This window comes from Jaculus jaculus, chromosome 13 (assembly GCF_020740685.1).
Source record: "Jaculus jaculus isolate mJacJac1 chromosome 13, mJacJac1.mat.Y.cur, whole genome shotgun sequence".
NCBI classification, from domain to species: domain Eukaryota; kingdom Metazoa; phylum Chordata; class Mammalia; order Rodentia; family Dipodidae; genus Jaculus; species Jaculus jaculus.
In genome coordinates, this window is record NC_059114.1 from 21,469,563 (window position 1) to 21,491,236 (window position 21,674).

Genomic DNA, 21,674 nt, shown 5'->3' on the forward strand with positions numbered 1-21,674 from the left:
CTAAGACAGGAAAATCAGATGCTAGTTTTGGACATGATTTTTTTTTTAATGGAAGAAAAAATGCGGGGGGAAAAATCAACAGAAATCTTTCTTTTGGCTGTTTTAGTTTTTCTTTTGCATTAAAAATATTTTAAAAGTAATAAGATCGTTTTCATTGAGGTATTAAACCCCCCCCCCCAGAGGGGTAGGGGGGAAAGAAAATCCCAGATGGGAGCAGATTTTGGGAAGTGCGGGTCCGGGGAAAGAAGGGAGAGAGGTATGTATGGCCCAGAGTTGGCCGTCCAAATGATTAGAGAAAAAGTTGGGGGTTATAAAATCCATTTGGGGTCTTCATGTTTGGTTTTTTTTTGGTTGTTGTTGTTGGTTTTGTCTGTTTGCTTGTTTGTTTTTCTGTGTGCCAAGCGTTCTCCAGGACTTTGGAAGTGAGTGTGTGGTTCCGGGCACCCAGAATCTTTTTCCAGCTGGCCCAGGTAGTTGCCTTGGAAATGGGGAGAAAAACCGGGAAACCGAAAGGCGCTCGCCTTCCTTGTCTGCGCCCGGCGGGGCCTAGGCCTCGGTTTTCCGCCCACCCACCTCCCGGCGTGGTGGTCAGTTAGGAACCCTCCCTTGGGTCGGTCAGGGAGTCTGGGAGAAGCGTTTCGGATTGCGTTCTTGACATCTGGCACTTGGGGACCGAGTGGGTCGCTTGGGAAACGAAAGCGAAGCCGGGAAGGGCGACGGTGCAGCCCGGGCGAAGGGCCGGGACCCACGAGGTCTGCGGGCCGCCCGGCTGGCCCGCGCGCGCCGGGGAGGCGGCTGTCCGCTGTCCCCGCGGGCCTGACCTTGGCTCTGCGGGCTGCTGGGCCGGCTGACTGCTGCCGTCCCCGGGGTAGACCGAGCCTCGAGCCGGGCTATGCCTCGGGGACAAACAGCCGGGAGGTGGGAGGGGGGGAAGGCTTAGGGGAGCGCGTAACCCCAGGATGGAACCGCCGAAGCCCGGGGAGTCCCGGGGCGGGGAACTTACCCCTCCGGAAGGCCCGGCGCTCGCGGGCTGGCTCCCCGGCGCGCCCGCCGCAGGCCCTGCGCTGGGCTCGGCGCCGCCAGGGGCGTCGACGCGGTGCGTTTCGCAACTCCACGTAGTGGATTTCCAAATGCATGCATGCATGCATGCAAAAGCAAAACAAAACAAAACTTGCGTATATCCACCCGGCTACTTAGAGGTCGATGCCCATTGATCAAATTCAAAATAATTGTCGATATTACAAAGCTAAATAGAGTGGCTCGCCCCTCTACAGGGCCCGGGCACTGTAATTTTTTTTTTTCTATGTAGAAAGCACCCCTCTCCACCCAGCGCCCCCCAAGCCCCACCACCCACTCGCACCCCGCCCCCGCCTGGCCACTCGGGGACGAATTGCATCCCAGGACCTCGATGAAGAAGCAGAAAAGCTTTTCTGCAAGGAACGTTGGCAGGTCTCTCTCTCTCTCTTACCCTGTTTTTTTGTTCTCCACTAATATATTACTTATATATCCCCTAGTCTGTTTTTCTCTATAAGTACGCAGTGGATGCTGACTTACCGCATCCCAAATAGAACCCTCTAAATGGCATTTCAATATTCATTTGCCAAGCATTCCCCATTAGAAAAAAAAATGATTAACGGATAAGAATCCTTTGCCTCGTGCAAGACACCTCGGGGCAATTCCTTTTTCTTTCCGATGGAGGCTGAGGCGGCCTCCGGCCTCACGTCGCAGAGATCCACTTTCTCTCCCCCTGTCTAAAGAAAATCGATCTCGGTTCTCTATTTGTCTTGTGTTTGTTCCCCCATCTCTGTTTCCCGCCCCACTCCCTCTCCAGAGGGTGCTGGGTTTGTTTGTTTCTTTATTTATTCACCCTGGGTATAGCCAGCCTTGACTTGTGGCTTCGCAGACCTTGGGCTGGTAGAAGATGGAGAGAAATTAATCTCCCGCCACTGCCCCCCCAGCCGAGCGTGACTAGGCGCGGGCTTGGTTGCGTGACTGGTGACGTTTCCAAGTCCTATAGGAGCAGCGGCTGGTGAGATAGTTGCTATCACCGGTTGCCTCTTTATTTTATTGGGGTATGCCTGGTAATAAACAGCAATATTTAATTTGTTAGGGAGCACAAGCCAACTACGAGCTGGGAGGTACTTGCTCCTTTGGGCAGAAGCTGTAAAGAAGTCCCAGATTTTTTTTAAGGTGGGGGAGAAATCTTTTTTTGGTGGTGGTGGGGGGGAGAGCGAATAAATCCCGTTCAAAATTCTTCTGAGCTCCCTGATTCAGTGCGTGGACGGTCCTGTCTTCTGGGCTGGAAAGAAGAGGTGAGACTTTTGGAGGTGAGTGTCACTGGGGAGAAACAAGAGGGAGATATATCTTTCTTTTCCATAGGACCCCAGCTTTCATTCTACCAGCCTTGCTGAATCTCCCCCCACCCCCAAGTGTAAATATTGTAGAGCAAATTAGGAGTGTGCTATCTTGCATTTTGTCTTTCCTTGTCACTTGCAAGAGTGGATACCCCCTATCTAATAGGTGAGGAGGAGGAAGAGGAGGAGGGGAGAGAGAGAGAGACAGAGAGAGATGGAGAGATGGAGAGATGGAGAGAGATTTTGCTTGGCGGCCCGCACCGTGCACCTCCTAAGCTCTGTGAAGGAAGTTGATCTGGCTGGGTTGTTACTTGGAAGAATCCGGATTTTCTCCTCTCTCGGGAAGGGCCTATAGAGTATTTATGGGAATGAATTTTATCCGCAAATCTCTGCAAATGTAAAGGGATTGGAGCGGTCTTTCTGGATTTCCCCTTCCGTCAACCAGAGATGTGGAAAATCAGGCTTTCTTCCTGGTTTTCCCTCCTCAACCTGGGACTGCACCCTGAACTAGCCCAAAGGCCTATGTGGCGCTGACATTCTGGAAGAGTAAAGGTGTTTGCACAAATAAATAACCCGCCTGGGTCAAGGGCTGCTTGAAAACAAACCGGAAAAGTGTGAGGTTAGTTTTTTTCCTTCCATGCATTGCCCCACATTTAGTGGGCAGTCCATTGGAGAGTTTTGCAGGGACAGACTGATTTTGTAGCCGCAGATGGCTAACCAGTCACCCATCCAGTCCTCCGGGGGGTCCTTTCCCCTCTCTCCAGACCTTGGCCATTGCAGTCTCCAGTCCCCAGTTGGAGTACCAGAAAACAACAAGACAGAGTGAGCCCGAAGGGGAAACAGAATGGGACCTCGGACTTTATTGCAAGCCCCCAACCTGGCGCTGCCCACACCAGGACCTGCAGATTGTGTTTATGTATCTATTGACTGTTTCAGTTCACCCCAGAACAACAGGCTTCAAGCAGGAAGGGCAAAGCGAGGGGCAGGGGGAGATAAAAACCCCATCCAGGTCCCTGTGAGCGGTTGATTATTTTAATAAACCCGGGGCACTGCCTTGTATATATCTCTAGCCAGAGCCCTCTGATGGCCCCTATGGGTGGAGGGTGGAGAATCAGTGGTGATCTCTTTGGCATCTTTGATCTTGGCCCCCATCCCAAGGCACCTTCACCCCTAGTCATTGACAATGGGGGTGGGTGGTGAGTTGGGGTCGAGGGAGAGATGTCAGGGCCGCCAGCCCTGGCTCCATGGGGCCAGGAAGGGTCACACTGCTCTCCATCTGAGGTCAGCACTGAAGACAGCGGTGGGGCGGCCTCGGAGGAGGCCTGTGGGTGGGTGCGTACGTTTAGCCAGCCGGGTTCTCTGAAGGGCTGGGTTACTGAAATTGCTGGGCTTCAGGGGAGAAGTTGCCGATTTTTTTTTTTTTTTTTTGGTCATGTTTTGTGTTTTGGGTTTTTTTTTTTTCCTCTTTCTTTCTCAGCAACCACTGGTTCAGCACAACAGAGATGCAAGAAGGTTGGGAAGGGAGTGGGGGTGGGGAACGGCCAGGTCTGGATTTGAGAGTGTGTGATTTGAGCTTTTGGGGAAATCTAGTGAAAAAAGTGGGAGAGAGGGAGGGAGGGAGGGATTGTGGGTGGGAGAGGGAGAGAAAAAGAGACACAGAGAGTGGGGCAGTGTGCTACGGGGGGAGCTAGCTGGATAGGCAAATTCAGAACTTTGTAAGCATCGAGGCAATTCAACGTCACTATGCTCAGTTGAGTGGGCTTGTATTTCTGAGAGAGAGAGAGAGAGAGAGAGAGAGAGAGGGAGGGAGAGAGTCTTACCTCGAATTCCGGAACATTAACCCAGAGAGCAGATCTCTGAAAGGAGTTGGACCATTCCCAAGGGGCTCTCTCTTGCTTGTCTCCCAACTTCTCTTCCCTGGCGGAGGGGGTGGGGGGGGTGGGTGGGTGCAAGGATTGAGTCCAGCACTGAGACTATGTGGTTTTGGGTGCTTCCTGAGCCGCTGTTTCGAGTTCTTTGGAACCCTTGTGAAGCCTGACGACTTGCAAGTATTTAGGGAAAAGCGAGCAGCGAGCCGCAGAGGAGGTGTGTGTCGGAGGTGGCCAGTCACCAGGCTGCAAAGGCTCCGGCGGCGGGTGCTACGCGGGGGCAAGTTGGCGGCAGTGGCGGCCAAGCTAGGCACGGCCACCACCTCCAGCCTAAACCCCGGAGTCACCACCATGCCAGCACCCCCGCCTGGCCGCCGGCTCCTCTGCTAGGAGGAAGAGGGGCGGTGGTGAATGCACCCGGCTGCACGAGCGAGGTAACGGTCCGCAGGTCCCCGCGGCTGGCCAAGGGAGGCCGGGGAGGGAGTCGCCGGCTCCGGGGAGCGCGGATGGCGGACGCCCGCCCCGCACCCAGCCCAGCTTGGGCTTGCAAGACGACGCCTGGCGCTGCTGCACCGACCTCGCCGGCAAGCGGAGCCCGGGAGGCTGCCGAGGCTGGGGGAGTCGCGTTGGAGCTTGCAGGGCGCTCGGCCTGGTTCTGTCAAACTACATCTTGTTCGAGCTTCCCCGGGACCCTGGGCAAGGGCGTTGGGTGGGTTTCTGCCAGTGGCCGGCGGTGACTGGGAGAGCCGGTGGGGGGCTCCAGCCCGGCTTTGTTTTGTTACGAGCACTCAGTGGGGCTCCGATCACCGCCTCCCCCCGACACACACACACACAAAAAAAATCCCTAGGGGCTGGAGGAGTGGGTGGGAAAAGAAACCCGCTGGGGACTCGGGCCTTGGAAGCTGTCTCTGGCCACCGTAAACGGGGTGGGATGGAGGAGCTTTTTTTGCCTAAGCAGTTGCTAGGTTTGTGCGGGCATCGCTTGCACACCCCCCGCCCCCCACAAGCACAATCTTCAGGCTGGGGTAGTGGCCGAAAGTCTTCCTTTAGAGAGTAAGGGGTGGTGGAGGGGGATTGGAAGATCAGCGAGGAGGCAGGCGGTCACCGTGCGGGCTCCGTCCTCCGGCTGCCCTGAGCTGCCCCTGGGCTGCAGCCATGGATCTGGGAGGCCCGCTCAGCGCTCACAACTCACCAGCTATCCCGGGGCCCCGGGCCGATTTTATTCTATGGGATCCCGAGCCACGACTGCCGTTTCGGAGATCCAGGCCGATTGAAGCTCCGAGAAGCTCCCGTCTGCCTGGAAGCCCACAAAATGCCTGCCCAGGGTAGAGAGCAGAGAAAGCAGGGAGAATCAGACCCCGGCGGCAGGCGCCTCTCCCATCTGCCGCCTGGCGCCTTTCTCCCTTTGCCTTTCTCTGTGGCTACTTTAAACTTACTTATTTTTTTTTAAAAACAAATCCTACTTAAGGTTGGCGGGGGGCGGGGGGGGGCGCGGGGAGAGGAAAGGACTTTTAATTTTCAATGACTTTACATGAAGGCCTGTGACCATGGGAAGTGAGAGATGTGAGTGTCTTTTCCTTTGAACCTGCTGTCTCCATTAGCCATCCTTGTTCCTCTTGTATCTTTGGGTTTTTGCAAGAGCCGGGTTACATTTCTACCCTTTTGCCTACTGAGGGAAATATATATATATGTATATATATATATATATATCCTCTTGTGAGGTTTAGGAAAAAGAGCTCTAATGACTTTCTGTAATTTACTTAGAAAATTTCTTGAAAAGGACACTGGGGTGTTTTTTTGTTTTGTTTTGTTTTGTTTTGCTTTGGGTTCCTACCCAATGGCTTCCAAAAATACCTTATCTTTATTGGCTCTTCCAGGAGTTCAGACAAATTTGACGGGCAGCTCGCTTATCAAGCCCAGAGCCTGCGCAGGGGAGATGCGGGCCTCACCGCCTCCTCCCTGTGTTTTCCAGAGTGATCGTGCGTGGTCAGAAAGTAATGCCAATAGCAAAAGGCCGCTCTGCAGCCTCCTTCAGCGGGTGCTGGGGGCTGGGAATTCGGGGGGGGGGGGTCCTAGCGGCTGCTTCGCTGTTTAGAACCGAATCAGTCTCTTGTCTCTTGTTCTTAGAACAGAACCTGGCGCGGGCACAGGGCCCTGGGCGCACCATGGCCGACGCGGATGATGGCTTTGGCCTGGCACACACGCCTCTAGAGCCCGACTCCAAAGACCGGTCCTGTGATTCCAAACCCGAGAGCGCGCTGGGAGCCCCCAGCAAGTCCCCCTCATCTCCGCAGGCTGCCTTCACCCAGCAGGTAAGAAACTCAGGGCCAGGCAGCCCGCGCGCAAGGCCAGAGCCAGCCTTCCTTGTTTCTCTCCTGCGTGCCTTGCGGGGACCAGGGGGCACGGCCCATGATTTCTCTTGTTCCTTGTAATTCCTACTCAATCCGGCCAGTTCTCTCTGTTCCCTCGCTCCCCCCCACCCCCAGTCTCTCATACCACGATATCCCAATCCACGGTATCCTGGCGATTATCTTCGCCGGGCGTGAGGATTTTTTGGAAACACATTTACATTGTTGAAGAATTGTTGATCTGACTATTTGGGGGTCACCTCACAATGGCCCAGATAATTCCTTTCCTGCTGCCCTAGGTGCGCCTTATTAAGGGCCGGGTCAGCGGGCAGCTTCAGGCCAGCGTGAGCGATGGCTTGACCCCTTAGATCTTTGGTAGCCTTCGTCTCCGCCCGCCAGCTTGGCCCGGCCGGATGCCTGGACCCGCGGCGCGCCGCGCTCTCTGTTTGTCTGGCGGAGAGGCCCTGCGCCAGGCTGGGAGATGGTACAGGGAGTCGCCCCCTCTCCTGGTTGGAAGCTGAGCCCCCGGGGAGGAAGGAGACCCACCGTACATTCTCCGTGCTCCAAACCCCAGCGCACTGGGCGCTCCCCGTGTCTCTCCGAAGACCCCATGATTTTTAAACACTTGTCATAGGACACAAAGCAGGGTGACTTGGTCAGAGGTGTGTATAGATGCCAAAACCCTTCCTTAGATTTTGATGCCCTCCAAGACTTTTTTTTTCCCCCAGACTTTCTTGAAAAGTGTGCGTTGGTGTGCTTTTCAAATTATTTTTATTTTTTACAGAAGCAGCGCAGTGTGAGAGTATATTGGGAAACTTCCATATTCTTTTCTTTTAAGGAAAAGTAGATCCATCCCTTAAATGATTACTAGTTATTTCAAAATGAAGAATTTACAGCTGTGTTTTTGGCATTGGTTTTGTAAAATAACTTTTAGTTGAAAGCGAAAATGTCACAAGGCATCAAATCAAAATTGCTAGAAGGTGAATGATGGTAGATGTGGGGAGCAGGAGCTGGAAGAGTTATTAATATTAGTATTCGTATTTTTATTCTGGACTGTGGGCAATACGGAGTTTTTAATGTTTATTTATTTATTTGAAAGTGACAGACAGAGAAAGAGGCAGAGGGGGGGGGGAGAGGGAGAGAGAATGGGCATGCCAGGGCCTCCAGCCACTGCAAACGAACTCCAGACGTATGTGCCCCCTTGTGCATCTGGCTAACATGGGTCCTGGGGTATGGAGCCTTGAACCAGGGTCCTTAGGCTTCACAGGCAAGCGCTTAACCGCTAAGCCATCTCTCCAGCCCACAATATAGACTTTTGATTGAAATTTCCAGCTGGGCATGGTGGCTCAAGTACCCATAATTTCAACACAGGAGACTGTGGCAAGAGTATCACCAAGAGTTTGATGTCAGCCTGGGCTGTGTAATAAGTTCTAAGCCATTCTGGGCTATGTCTCAAAAATAAATAAGCTAAATTGCAAATTTCATGTATGTGCCGTGACTGACAATAACACGGTACACACACAGAATTTGCATATCCGTATGTTTTGCAAGTGGACATCTGGGTGTCTATAGGAGACTATCACACTGGGATTTTCCAGATTGAGTTTCCTCTTTCTTCTCCCCCCCCCCCCACCACTGTATCTCTGCTTTAGCAGAGTAAAATTTGCCAGCCTGGTTCTTCCCAGAGGAGCTCAGTGGTGGGTCATGACTCTCAAGGCTTATGTTGGTGGCTCAAAAGGCAGGAGGCATGTTGCTGGAGGACAGTTCCTGGACAGCGTGGCTACTGCCATGCCCTAGAGCCTGGATCAAGCCGTACCCTACAGCCACTTCACAACCTTTGAGCTCATAGGCTGCAGTGGGTGGGAGGTGGTGGGGAGGAAGAAGACACTGTCCTGGAGTTTGGGAGAAGTTTGGAGAAGCAGGGCCAGTAGAACCAGGCTCCAGGCTGAATTCTCTCTGGTTCTTTCAGGGTATGGAAGGAATCAAAGTTTTCCTCCATGAAAGAGAACTGTGGTTGAAATTCCACGAAGTGGGTACAGAAATGATCATCACCAAGGCTGGGAGGTGAGCCGGGCTTGGCATAGAGGGCAAGCGGGGTAAGTGGGAGGGAAGGAAGAAAAAGTTCTGTGGAAGAGGAAGAAAGAATAGAGAGAATATTTTGTTCACTTTCCATCTGATTAAAGAGGTACAGGGAGAATTCTCCCCCCAGTTCCCAGTCGGGTGGGGGACACCAAATGCTCACCTCTGGAAACGGGACATTTCTCCCACCTCTATGTAGGAAGAAATGAGGGAGCACTGGAGCTCAGCTATCTGGGTAGATTAGTAATGAGAGAAAGAGGAAAGGAAGGAAAGACGGGGGTGGGGGGAACAGAGAAGGCAGAGTGGAAAAGGGCTTTGCATTCATAGATCTGGACTTGGTCCCTGGCCCCCACCTCTCTTCCCACCCTCCCTGACCTTGGGCTAGTTCCAGGGTCCCACCCGATTGCCAAACTCCGAATTGTTGAATGTATTCGCTACCTCTTCTCATTGTTTATAAGAGAGCAGACGAAGCCTTTGAAACTAAGTGAGGGCTCCGTGGGGCTCTATACACAGACACCGATAAACACGGCTGCTCGGCCAAGACGCTCACTCCGGAGTTGGCCTTCAAAGCTCGCAGAGACATGGGGGGCGGGTGGAGAGGAAGGGGGGCAGAGCCCCGCAGCTCTGGATCTCTGTGCGGTGGTGCTGGTGCAGGCGCGGGGACCTGCTCGCTGCACGCCTACCCATGCCTCACTCCTCCCTGTGGTTCAAGGGACAGCAGGCCCTGAGTGTGCTCTCTGCAGACTGGTAGGCCCATGCCTGGGTGTGTGAAGGTGGAGGGCGGGGTGCTGACTCTCCAGACACCCTGGTTCTCCAGCCGAATCCTCCTGCAGTAAACTGACAGCAGTGACATTTATTATTATTTGAAATTAAACAATGTCGGCTTCCCTGCTCAGCCTAAGGCCCGAGGAGGCAGCAGTGTGTTTATACCAGGGAGCTGAGATCCCTTTCCCATTCCGCCCAGGAAGGAGAGACCCAGCCAGGGTGCCTTTTTCTCCATGTCTGAGCAGAGCAGGTTTTAACTATAAAAGGCCTGCAGGGTCTCCTGCACCTAAGCCTGCACGCTGCGGTGCTTGGGCAGATAAACACCTACAGGCCTCGGCTCTGGAGCTGCAAGAAGGAGGCCTCCATTCACTCCTTCCTTGGAAGGCTGGGTCAGCCGAGTTCCAAGGACTTGCCCACCAGCTCCAAGCCAGCCTAAGATCCCTGGCTTGCGGAGGCACAGTAGGGAGGAGCACCCCTGGTGTGAGGTAACAGGTAACCTGGAGTGTGTCGGTTTTAACTTTCTAGGGATCCAAGTCTAGTACAGGTCCCAGGCTTTTGCTAAAAAATCCTAACCTGGGAAGGTTTGGAATTGCTCTTTTAAGGCTTGGGGAGATCAAGCTATCCAGGGAAGTATATCAGGCATCTTGGAGAAGTCCAGGGGCTTCGAAGAGTAAACTTCTGTTAGAGATACACATGTCTGGTCACCAACTGAGCTAACCCAGAGACAAGCACTAGGGACTCTCACTAACTGACGCCCCTGGCAACAGAGAACCAGGTTTGTACCCACAGGACAGCACCTGGCACGTACCTAGCGATCCGTCCTCTCCTCCCTCGCAGTAGGTGGCTGGTTTGGGGGAGAGCATTTAGGAAGGTCTGCAAGTGGTCTCTCTCAGGCTTTCTTCAAAACCACTGCGCCGCCATAAACAGCAGCCTCCTGGTTTCTATTTTCTTCTCCAAAGCGCCCACACTCTCATGCTAGCTTCCCCACGTATCTCTTAGCTTTTTCTCCTCCTCAGAACTTCAGAGGAAATCTGGGGTGGATTTTGGTGAGAATGGAGTGGGTCTAGTTGTGGTGTGTGTGTGTGTTTTTTTTAAAACATTTTTGAAGGAATTGGTTTTCCATTATAATTTGGGATCGAGCTCCTGTGAGTTTTGGCGCTAATTCGCTTCTCTGTGTGTGTCCCTCTGTCCCAGGCGGATGTTTCCCAGTTACAAAGTGAAGGTGACTGGCCTTAATCCCAAAACGAAGTACATCCTCCTCATGGACATAGTTCCTGCCGATGACCACAGATATAAATTTGCAGATAATAAATGGTATGCATGGGAGGGGGGGGAGTGGAATACCTTCCCCATTCCTGCCAAGGCACCAGTAAACATTGTTTGAGCCCTTACTGTGTGCTGGAGGGAGGGTTATGCACACTTAGTCCACGGCATCCAGCTGAGCATTACAAGACCAGGGCACTGCAGGCTACTAGCTCCCATTTTATAGAGGAGAACACTGAGGCTGACAGGAAATGAGGTGCCCTAATCTAAAGCTGCACTCATGGACTGTGGAATTTTTTTTTTTTTAAAGAAACGTATTGTTACCAAGTGCTGGACGAATTTCTGGAGACGTAAAACCATTTACAGTTATTTTTTTTATGGCTAACCTGCTTTGAGCGTGGCTTTTAAATGAAATTGAAAAACCAGCCTGTGGCACGGGAATTAAACAGTTGGGAGAGGAGAGGCCCGTTGCTGGGGTCCGTTGCTCCTTCAGCTGCCAGCAGCACACGGCCTGGAGGAGGAAGGCCCCTTTGAACGCACTTAAGGAGTTTTCAGGATCTTTTGCACAGCCAGATTTTCAGAGCCTGCGGACAGAGGGTTTGTGGGCAGAATAAACTGAAAGTTCTGGGGTGGGGGGCGGAAAATGGGGCGCATAGAGAAAGAGCCAGGCCAGGAGGCTTGCCTGGACATAGTGCTTGCCAGATGTGTTATGGGGCAGTAGAGATTGCAAAAGTCTAAAAGAGATAGGAGGTAGACCCTCCGGATCCTTCCTCTCTCAGCACCTCTCACCCAGGATGCACCAGTGCCCATCTTGAAGCACACCCTCTCCTCCTTCTAGGTCCGTAACTGGCAAAGCCGAGCCTGCCATGCCAGGCCGTCTCTACGTGCACCCGGATTCCCCGGCCACCGGAGCACACTGGATGCGACAGCTTGTCTCCTTCCAGAAACTCAAGCTCACCAACAACCATCTGGACCCATTTGGGCATGTAAGTCCCTCGCCCTGTGGTCCTGTATCCTGAGGTTCAGACTCCCTTCTCACTCTCTCCCTCTGCCTGGAAGTTTCTTTTCTAGCTTCTGGATCCCACGCTTCTCCCTTTCTGTGCTTCTATTCCAGCTCTCCTGGGTTGATCCCTCTTGCTTTCCTTTTTCTCTCCCTCCTTTCCCCTCTCACCATTTTTATTACAATGTTTTATTATGTAGCACAGGCCAGTCTTGCCTCTGTCTCCTGAGTGCTGGGACTGTAGGTGTGAGCCGTGATGTGATGTCGGGGTCATTCTTTTAACTTTTTGCTCTGAACTTCTTCCTCTCCTACTCTTCCCATCTCTTCTCTCTTTCCTTATCTCTTCTTTCTCATATCCTCAGTTCACATTTCCCTTGGTCTTTTTTTCTCTCTTTCTTCTTCTTCTTCCTCTGTCTCCACGGGTGCATCCTCCTCTCTCCTGCTTGTGGTACCACCCTGGGTCTGTCTTTCCCTGGTGGCTAGAGGTAGGGTTCTGTCCCCTTGGCCTGAGGCTGGTCTTCAGCACTTGCACCTTCCAGCTGGGCTCAGGTGTGGTGGGGTGTGGGAAGCCGGTCTGTGCCCTAGCCCCTGTTGTGAGGATGGGTGCTGTAGCCCAGCGGGTAGCCAGTGCAGGCCATGGGAAGCGTATAGCTCCCCAGTTTCCGTCTAAATTTTGCCTTGTTATTGGACTGTCTCAGGTGAGATAGAGAGTCCAGGCCACCTCCCCCCACTTTTACAAGTGGCTAGACAAGTCTTAAGGGGTGAATCCTTTACTTGATACCGTTGGGCAGATCTGGTTCCCCCCCCCCTTCAATATCCAGCTCTCTCGTCCCCTACTATGGTCAGAGTAGACAAACTTAGGCCCAGGTCCCAAACTTGTACTCTAGACTGGCCTCAAGACAGGGCCCCAGTGAATTTCTTGCCACTGGTAGATGCAAGTGTGGACCCCCAAGATGGCACATAGCTTTTAGTAGAAACTTGATCCCGACCTCATACCTCTTCTCTAGAGGAACACAAAGGGCACAACACTGATTTTTGGAGAAACAGCCCCAAAAGTCTTGGCTGGGAATAATCACCAGAACTGAACCATTTCTGAATTCTTCATTTAGAACCTTTTGCTAGGTGTTTCCATTCTGTGGATGGTGTCACTCATTCACGTTTGGGCATCTTTAGTATGCTTTGGAGAGAAAGAAGAAAAAATGGTCAACTTTGAGCCAAAGGATTGGTCCAGGGGTAGGAAGTGGCTGGCCCAAGGCCCTACAGCTTGTATCTGGGGACAGGGATCTGAGGATGTCTCTATTTTCTGAAGCCATCCCCTGTCTAGCCCAGTTGGTGCATGGTTTCCAGTTTAGAGAAAGGAGAGAGCTGGGTAGAATGGATTTGGACAGGTTGTTCAAATGAGAAATGATCCTGCGGGGTGGGGGGGTGTCCCAGGGTGGACTGACTGAGGCCACCAGAATCTAGGATGAGAATGGAGACCTCACTCCTGTCCCCTGAGGAAACCGGTTTGCTGGTTCTTATGCTGTTGGCACAAAAATGACCCGGGGGGGGGGGGCTTTTGGGGTGCTGACACTTTAGATTTGAGGACGTGGGGGCAATAGGATCATTTTGTAAAGGACCATTGCTGGGGTCCATCCTAGTGGGAGCTGGTACTCTTGAGTGTGTGTAGTGGGTTATCTCTGAGAAAAGAATTGGGAAGTAAAAACTGCTCCCCAATTCCACTTCAGCGCCCAGCATCCCCTCTGCTTTTCTGGCGTTGCCTTCTGGGTCATTCTGGGGGTAGATTGCTAGTGAAGGCACACTGTCCTGCTACCAAGTTTGGGGGACTTCTCAGAAGCCCAGGGCAACGGTGTGTAGTGGGCGGAGAGCAGTGCTTTCGCCCAAATCGTGGATTTTGAATTCGGACCTTCCCTAATGAAATTAAGAGCCATTAGATCGCCCTCACTCTGATGCCCTCACACTGTCCCCGGCCGTCAAAGCAATTTGGATAAGCCCGGACGATGGCTGCGCCTGCCGGACCGGTGGCGGCTCGCAGGGGCCCCATTGCGTCTCTCTGTCGCCACCGCCGCCCCTTGGCCCGGCGTCGCTATCGGGCCCGGAGAGGCGGTCGGGACCCCAGGACTGAGATTAGAGCTCCAGGGCCCGGGTGGGGATCCCAGGCCACACCTCGCGCCCTTCCCCCTCGGGCTTGGATCCCCGGATCCTGCCCCAGGGTCAAAAATGCAAATATCAAAGACACTGGGACAACCCCAGCCTCTGGGGTTTGGGGCCCCCGGGGTGGGGTTTGCGGGAGTGGGGGGGGGAGCAGGCCAGATTTGGGGAGGGTTTAATGTGGTCATTTCGCCCATTCCAAGAGCTTGGATCAAAGTGCATTCCGTAAATAATTAGTGCTAAACAGCCCCGCCTAAGCGTTCAAATCTGTCATTTGCAAAACAAACACGGTTTTATTATTAATTAATTTATTTAATTACTTGATTGCATTTATTTATTTATTTAATTTGTTTTTGAGGCAGGGTCTCACTTTAGGCCAGGCTGACCTGAAACTCACTCTGCAGCTCAGGCAGGCCTTGAACTCTTGGCGATCCTCCCCCCTCACCCTCCTGAGTGCTAGGATTAAAGGTGCCGGCCTCCTCGAAGGCTTCATACTGGGTTTTATTCATCACCGTGCTTATCTTCGGAAATGGCCTGACTGTGGCAGAAAAGAAAAGTCTTCAATAGTAATAGTAACACTAATGCTCGCGCTGCGCTCGTACTGATAACCTGGCAGCACCAGCAGTGTGCTGATCTGCGCCCTCAGTGTAGCCCTCACTAGGCAGGGGAAAGACACACAGTAGGGTTGCAAATTTGCAGATCATGTGGCTATGCCCCGCCCCCTCGAAATATTGATAAAAGTTAGAGAAAGGGAGCGGGCTGGGTGGCCAGTCCCTGCTGACTTTGATGGGGGGGCGCGGTGAAGGCAGTCAGGCTCCTCTCCCTCCCTCCCTTCCTCTCTCTCTCCACCAGTGTCCCTGCCTGGTCCACTCCACTCTGTCTAACAAGGGGCCAGGGACTGAGGTCTGTCCCACCCACCAAGTCTATCCAGCAAGCTCATGGCCTTTTGCAGTTTGGAAAGTATCTAGTTTCTTTCTTTTCTTTACTTTTTCATTCTTTGAGGTTTTCTTTCTTTCCTGGTGTGTGTTGGGGGGGCGGTATTTGTATGTGTCATTGCACAACACCCCCGCTGCCCAGCTTTCTCAAGGCCCCCCCCCCCTCCTCCCTCCAGACTCGCTGGGCTCCTGTTGGGGACGGGAAGTGCCCTTGCACACAGAGTTAATTTATTAAGCAAACTTTATTAAGAATCCTGATTTACTACCCTATGGGCTTCGGGTAGATTCCTGGAATATTACCTCGACTTTTTTGGTTGGAAATTGTCATTTTTGAAATGTTTCTTTTAAATGAAATCACTGGACCCTTTTCAAAACAGAAGAAATGACTTTTTTTTTTTTTGAGAGTCCACATAACAAAGCTAATTGGTGGTGTATGGCGGGGGGGGGGGTGCTGGGATTTATCTGGAAACAAAGGAGTCTTGATTACTTTTTTTTTTTTTTTACAATCTCATGTTCTCTGTTATTTTTAGATTATCCTAAACTCCATGCACAAATACCAGCCCAGATTACACATCGTGAAAGCAGACGAGAATAATGGATTCGGTTCAAAAAACACGGCGTTCTGCACTCACGTCTTTCCTGAGACAGCCTTTATTGCAGTGACATCCTACCAGAATCACAAGGTAAGCCCTGGACTCGGGCAGCCAGCACCTGGGGCCGTCTGCTGGCTGGCATGACTACAATACAGCCCCCGCTGGATCTCTGGGCTGAAGGGCTACCGAGATCTTGTCTTAATAGCTCAGCGCTTCTTTCTACCCCAGGGTGCTGGGCAGGGCGGGAGCTATAGTCTAAGGGCTGCGGCTGCCTTCCTGGCATTCAGGGACAAGGCACCAGTGTCTCTCTCTCACAGGCATGCACCCCAGTTAGAATCAAATCTGTGAATCCATAGATTTGATCCATGCTTAAACATAGACAAAACACGCCCCACGGACCTCATGAAACGCACAGTGGGAAGGAAGGTTGCTTTTGCTGGGGTGGGTGGCTAGTGTCACTTTTTATGGGGGTGACGTTGTCTGTTGGGGAGCCAGTGTTCTTCCCTTTACTCTTTTTGTGGGGTGGGAGGGGCTGTACCTCAAGTGACAACGGAGCAAGTGGAAAAGTAGGAGGGCAACGTGGGAGGGGTCCATGTGGGCTCAAGAGGGTAGGTCACAGGGCAGCGAGGACTATGCAGATGGTAGTGCCCCCCTCCTCCTTCCATGGTACCTGCACCCCAACTCCCAGCCAAGCCAGAGTGGGGGAGGCCATGAGGCTATGAGTCTGGCAGGAAGACCAGAGAGTCAGAAGCCAGTTTAGCCCCCTAAAATCTGGGAAGGCTATTTTGGTGCAGGCTGGGAGGTAGATAATGCTATTACAACATACTGTGGACAGTCTTCGAATTCAGACTGTCTGGTGACCAGGCTAGCTGTGATGGATGGTCCCTTCCAGATCTCCAGAGACCTTCCTTCTCTTCCCCCAGAAGAAACCCACTCCCTCCAAAACACAATTACTTTTTAAAGGGGAAGGAAGCCTTTTCTGAGTTGTCCCTTATTGGCTCACCCAAATGCGAACAAAACCATGAAGTCAGATGACATTGCAAATAAAACTATTTCAGGTGAATATCAGTTTTGCTTCTAGAAACCTGTTTCTTTTATTTTTTTTTTTTTTAATTTGGCAGAGAAAGAGGGAGAGAGAGAATGAGAGAGAGAGAGAGAGAGAGAGAGAGAGAATGGGCACACCAGGCCTTCCAACCACTGCAAACAAACTCCAGATGCGTGCGCCCCCTTGTGCATCTGGCTCACGTGGGTCCTGAGGAATTGAACCTGGGTCCTTTGGCTTTGCATGCAAACTCCTTAACTGCTAAGCCATCCCACCAGCACCCCTGTTTCTTTTTATCAGTGCTGCAAACCTGCATTTAACTTTGTGGCAGAATCCCTGGAGAAGATAGTAGGGGCAGCTCAGGTCCCAGTTAGATGAGACTCGAAGGCTCCCAGACCTGACACGGGATCCAAGGACACTCTAGATTTCCACTTCCCATCCCTCAGGAAAGCCCAGCTTCATAAAGGAAGAACAGGAAGGGGATGGACATATGAAAATGAATTTAGGGGGAAAATAACATGTAAGTGCTTAGGTCCTTAAGGGAAATTTCTTTTTCTTTCTTTTTTTTTTTTTCAAGGCAGGATCTCATTCTAGTCCAGGCTGACCTAGAACTCTATAGCTCCAGGCTGCCTTATTTACTAATGTATTTGAGGGACAGTGAGTATAGGCATGCCAGGGCCTCCAGACACATGCTCTAACTTGTGCATCTGGCTGTATGTGGGTACTGGGGAACAAAACTCAAGTCCTTAGGCTTTGCAAGCAAGTGCCTGAGCCGTCTCTCCAGACCACAGGCTATAGCCTTAAACTCAAAGCAATTCCCTTGCCTCAGCCTCCAGAGTGCTGGAATAAAGGTGTGTGCCACCATGCCCAGCTCCTGAGGGGGATTTCTAAGTTGTACGTTGTCATCGTGCTGGGGCAGAACCACGGGGGTGGGTAGTTTTTGGAAACTCCAAGTCCCTTTCTCTTTTCTCTCTTTGCTCACAACTATAATCATCATGTATCACATGCCATACATACATACATATATATATATATATATATATATATATATATGTACACAAATGTATATATATGTGTGTGTGTTATTATTATTATTAGTATTTTGGTTTTTTGAGGTACGGTCTCACCTTAGCCCAGGCTGACCTGGAATTCACTCTATATTCTTAGGGTGGCCTCAAATTCACAGCAATGCTCCTACCTCTGCCTCCTGAGCGGTGCCACATGCCATATTTGAAATATACCATTTATTTTTTATTTTATTATTATTATTTTTTGGTGCCGGGGTTGAACTTATAGCTTCAAACATGCTAAGCATGTATTCTGCCACCGAGTTACCCTCCTGGCTCGCTGGAACATATAATGTCACGTTTCACATATGGCCATACCAGAGAAACTATAAATATATCCAACACCCCCCCACATTACTATTTTCAAAGTATTTACTGAGCAATCTATGTAATGAAGGGTGCCTGCTGTGTGTGTGTGTGTGTGTGAGAGAGAGAGAGAGAGAGAGAGAGAGAGAGACAGAGGGAGAGAGAGAGAGGGAGGGAGTTGAATACTGTCTGGAGGCTTGTAGATCTCAATGCTCACAAACTGTGTGTGTCTCCAACTAGCCACATATGGATATATCTTTGATGACCACACATGTTCATGCACAGGAATTGCTTTATTTTCTTCTTTCTCTTCTCTTCTTTTCTGTTGTTTTCTTTTGGATAAGTCTGAGAGTCTAGTTGAGTTTGAACACAAGGATCTTTTCAGGCAGCTGGATAAATTCTAGACATGTAGAAGAGGGATTTCATGGCAGACATCTTTCTGTCACTCTGTCTTCTATGAGGTCTTCCCCACTTCTTACTTATACAGTCCCGAAGTCATGAATTTTCTGTATAAAGAGCAAGTCCAAAGCAAAGCACATTTCCAGTCAGCTTCAAGACCCTCGCAACCCTCTCCCGCATGGATATATGATGTGTGATTTAAATAAGGGGCCAGCTTGCTCGTGATTTGTGGACCCAGGCTGAGTGCTTTATTGTTTCACCTGGAACGGTCGTTGAGACTTCTGACGTCATGGGTAGAAGCCAGCCGAGTTCTTACCACCATGTGGATTGAGGGCCATTTGAGGGTTCAAATCCTCTTGACCTTGGAGAGAGAGGAACTTACTCAGTTTCCCCATCTGTAAAATGGGGATGACAAGAGCATCCACTTCCTAGCACTGCTGTGAGTAATGGAATGCTGTCCAGAAATGCATAATGCAGGGCCTGCTTCCCCCCTCCCCACCCCACAGTGAGCACTGAGTCGTTGACTACTTAACCAATTAGCTTGATTAACAAGTTAGCCCCATTCAGAACTGAGACCTTCGGAAACTGTCTACTCAAGCATTGCTCCCTGGCTGTATTTGAATGTGAGAAAGACTGAGACTTTTAAATAAGTTCTTATTACTGCGGTTGAAAACTAACTACAAATGTTAGTCTTTGTGGTTTTGGTGGTTTATTTCCCGATCATGTCGTCAATTCAAGAACTATTTGTCTAGTATTTTCCTTTGGATGAATGAGTAGGGGAAAGAAAAAAAAAATATATCTGAATGAAATTTTACAGTCAAGATGACCTGGGGAAAAGAAAAAAAAACAGGCAACATTTGTTGGGTCTAAGGTTTCAATGGCTTCATGATGTGATTTCTCCATCAAAGCCAGGTAGGTGCCAGGTAGGTGCCAGGTAGGGGTAGATAGGTAGATATGTGGAAGGACATCTTTCTTGGGCTGTAGTCACATACCCTGAGAGCACAGGGGTACAAATGCAAATATATATATATATATATATATCTCCTCAGCCCAGCTGTGAGCCCAAGTTGGATTTGGGAGTTATTTCCCCAGATGGCTGACAGCTTGAGCAAGATATTTAAAAACTTGAATCTTCCCCAGCGACGTGCGCTCCGTGAAACAAGTTTTTGTAAGCTTTTCACTGCACTTGTCAGCAGCTCCCAGAGCAATCCCTAGAATTATTTAGGTGTTAAACACCAGTCACATGGTCTGTTCCTTTCCAGGCTCTCTCAACAATGGCTGTGTATGCAAGCATGCCTATCCTCCTGATATTAGCCGACTTTTCCCATCAGGGGCCATTTTCTTCCTGCTTAAATCATTGTATATGGAGCCCATATTTATGAGGTACGAGCTTTCTGGTTGGGACCAGGAAATGAACCCCTAATAGACAGACATAATTAAGATTTTTGGCCCTCGTGAGGGTTTTTTTTTTTTTTGTCAAAAGCAAGAATTCACAACAATTATTCTCATTAATTTTTACAACCGCTGTCTCACCAGTTGGAGCTGGTATTTATATTTGCCCCCCTCCCCTCCCCCTCCCCCGGATATCCGGTTTGATGTTGAGTTTGGAAGGACTGACTGCATTTGTATGGCAAATAGAAACCAGTTTTCGTGGAGCTTTTTTTTTTTTGGTAGATGTGGGGCTTTCCAGGTGTGTCCATTTGGGGACCTGAGAGCTGGCATGTGGCCCACAAGGCAGGGAATTTTATAGAGAAGGTGATGGTCTAAGTGGACCTGTGCGAAAGAAGATGTTTCACCTGTAGATGAGCTTGTTGGAAGCTTTTCTCAGGGGTGATTAGTAAGTCCTGTGGGGGGCTGGGATGTCAGGGCTGAGGGCCATGGCCAGGGGGAGCACTTGTGTTCCATGCAGGTAGGAAAATGGCTCAGTGGGCAAGGGCACCAGCCACTTAGGCATGAGGGCCCGAGAGTCCGAGACTGCCCAAGGTGGTTCCCTACTACCCCGCTAAAAAGCTGGGCATGGACCGACTGAGGGTTTCCTGAGCCCACAGCGAACACCATAACCCCACTGAGGAGGGCCCCAGGGAAACCGGAGCAGGGACAAGGTGATAAAAAGAGTATAGCCTGTTATAATATATACAAAATAAAAATAGATAAATTTAAAAAGAAGGAATGGAGAAGAGATGGCTTAGCAGTTAAGGCACTTGGCTGCAAAGCCAAAGACCCAGATTCAATTTCCCAGGATCCATGTAAGTCAAATAATGCACAAAGTGGTGTATGCATGTGGAACTCATTTGCTAGAAGCCCTGACATGCCAATTCTCTCTCTATCTATCTATATATGTGTGTGTGTGTCTATACATATATATATGTGTGTATACATATGTGTGTGTATACATATATATATGTGTGTGTGTGTGTATACATATATGTATATATGTATACACACACACACATATATATTATTCTCTCCCTCCCTCCCTCTCTCCTCCCTCTCTCAAAGAAAGAAAGAAAGAAATTTTTTTAAAAAGAAAGCTGGGCATGGCCATGCATACCTGTACTCTAGTCCTACAGTAAGGCAGAAAGCAAAGAATTGCTGGGGCTTGCTGACTAGAAAGCAGCGCACGCCTTTAATCCCAGCATTCAGGAGGCAGAGATAGGAGGATCACTGTGAGTTCGAGACCACATAGTGAATTTCAGGTCAGCCTGAGCTAGAGTGAGATCCTACCTTTATAAAAAAAAAAAAAAAAAAAGAGAGACAAGCTGTAGAGGAGGGCACCCATGTCTCCTTGGGTCTCCATGTGCACACTGGGTGCACGCATCTGCACATACACGTGCACATGCCACACACACCACATAAACACACACAATACAAGCCAAAAGGATATTTAAGATTGATACACACACATGCCCATATATATGGATATATGTGTGTTTGTGCATGTATATATTCATATAAAACAAATTATTCTTATCACATACAATCTTTTCTTTTTCTGAAACTTACTTAGCCTAGACTGACCTTGAACTCATGATCGCTTTTGCTTCAGCTTTCTTTCTTTCTTTCTTTTTTTTTTTCTTTGGTTTTCCGAGGTAGGGTCTCATTCTGGCTCAGGCTGACCTGGAATTCACTCTGTAGTCTCAGGGTGGCCTTGAACTCACAGTCATCCTCCTACCTCTGCCTCCCGAGCGCTGGGATTAAAGGTGTATGCCACCATGCCCGGCTTGCTTCAGCTTTCTAAGTGATGGGAACATATATGTATACTCCCACACCTGACAACATTCATGTATACATATATATATAGTGCATATGGGTGTGCCAGGGTCTCTTACCACTGCAAACAACTACCAGATGCATGAGCCACTTTTTTTCTTTTGCATGGATGCTAAGGAATTGCATCCCTGATGTCAGGATTTGCAAGCATCTTTAACCATGGAACCATTTCTCAGCCCCTGCAGTCATATTTTTATCAGCTATGGTGATTTGTTCAAGAATTGGGACCCAGTG

The 21,674-nt window shown here is 50.3% G+C and overlaps 1 protein-coding gene across 2 annotated transcripts in view; it reads left to right on the forward strand.

Annotated features, from left to right (window-relative positions):
* The first annotated feature begins 2,302 nt into the window (after positions 1 to 2,302).
* Tbx5 (T-box transcription factor 5) overlaps positions 2,303 to 21,674 on the forward strand; it is a 63,781-nt gene continuing 44,409 nt past the window's right edge. The window contains exons 1-6 of one of the 2 annotated variants that reach the window (XM_045132691.1): positions 2,303 to 2,327; positions 6,350 to 6,534; positions 8,540 to 8,634; positions 10,609 to 10,728; positions 11,516 to 11,663; positions 15,294 to 15,446. In XM_045132691.1, the coding sequence (XP_044988626.1) occupies positions 6,388 to 6,534; positions 8,540 to 8,634; positions 10,609 to 10,728; positions 11,516 to 11,663; positions 15,294 to 15,446 (663 nt within the window). In that variant the 5' untranslated portion in view covers positions 2,303 to 2,327; positions 6,350 to 6,387. Of the gene's footprint in view, positions 2,328 to 4,503; positions 4,657 to 6,349; positions 6,535 to 8,539; positions 8,635 to 10,608; positions 10,729 to 11,515; positions 11,664 to 15,293; positions 15,447 to 21,674 lie in introns of those variants that run through there. The other variant, XM_004664156.2, reaches the window with a different exon arrangement.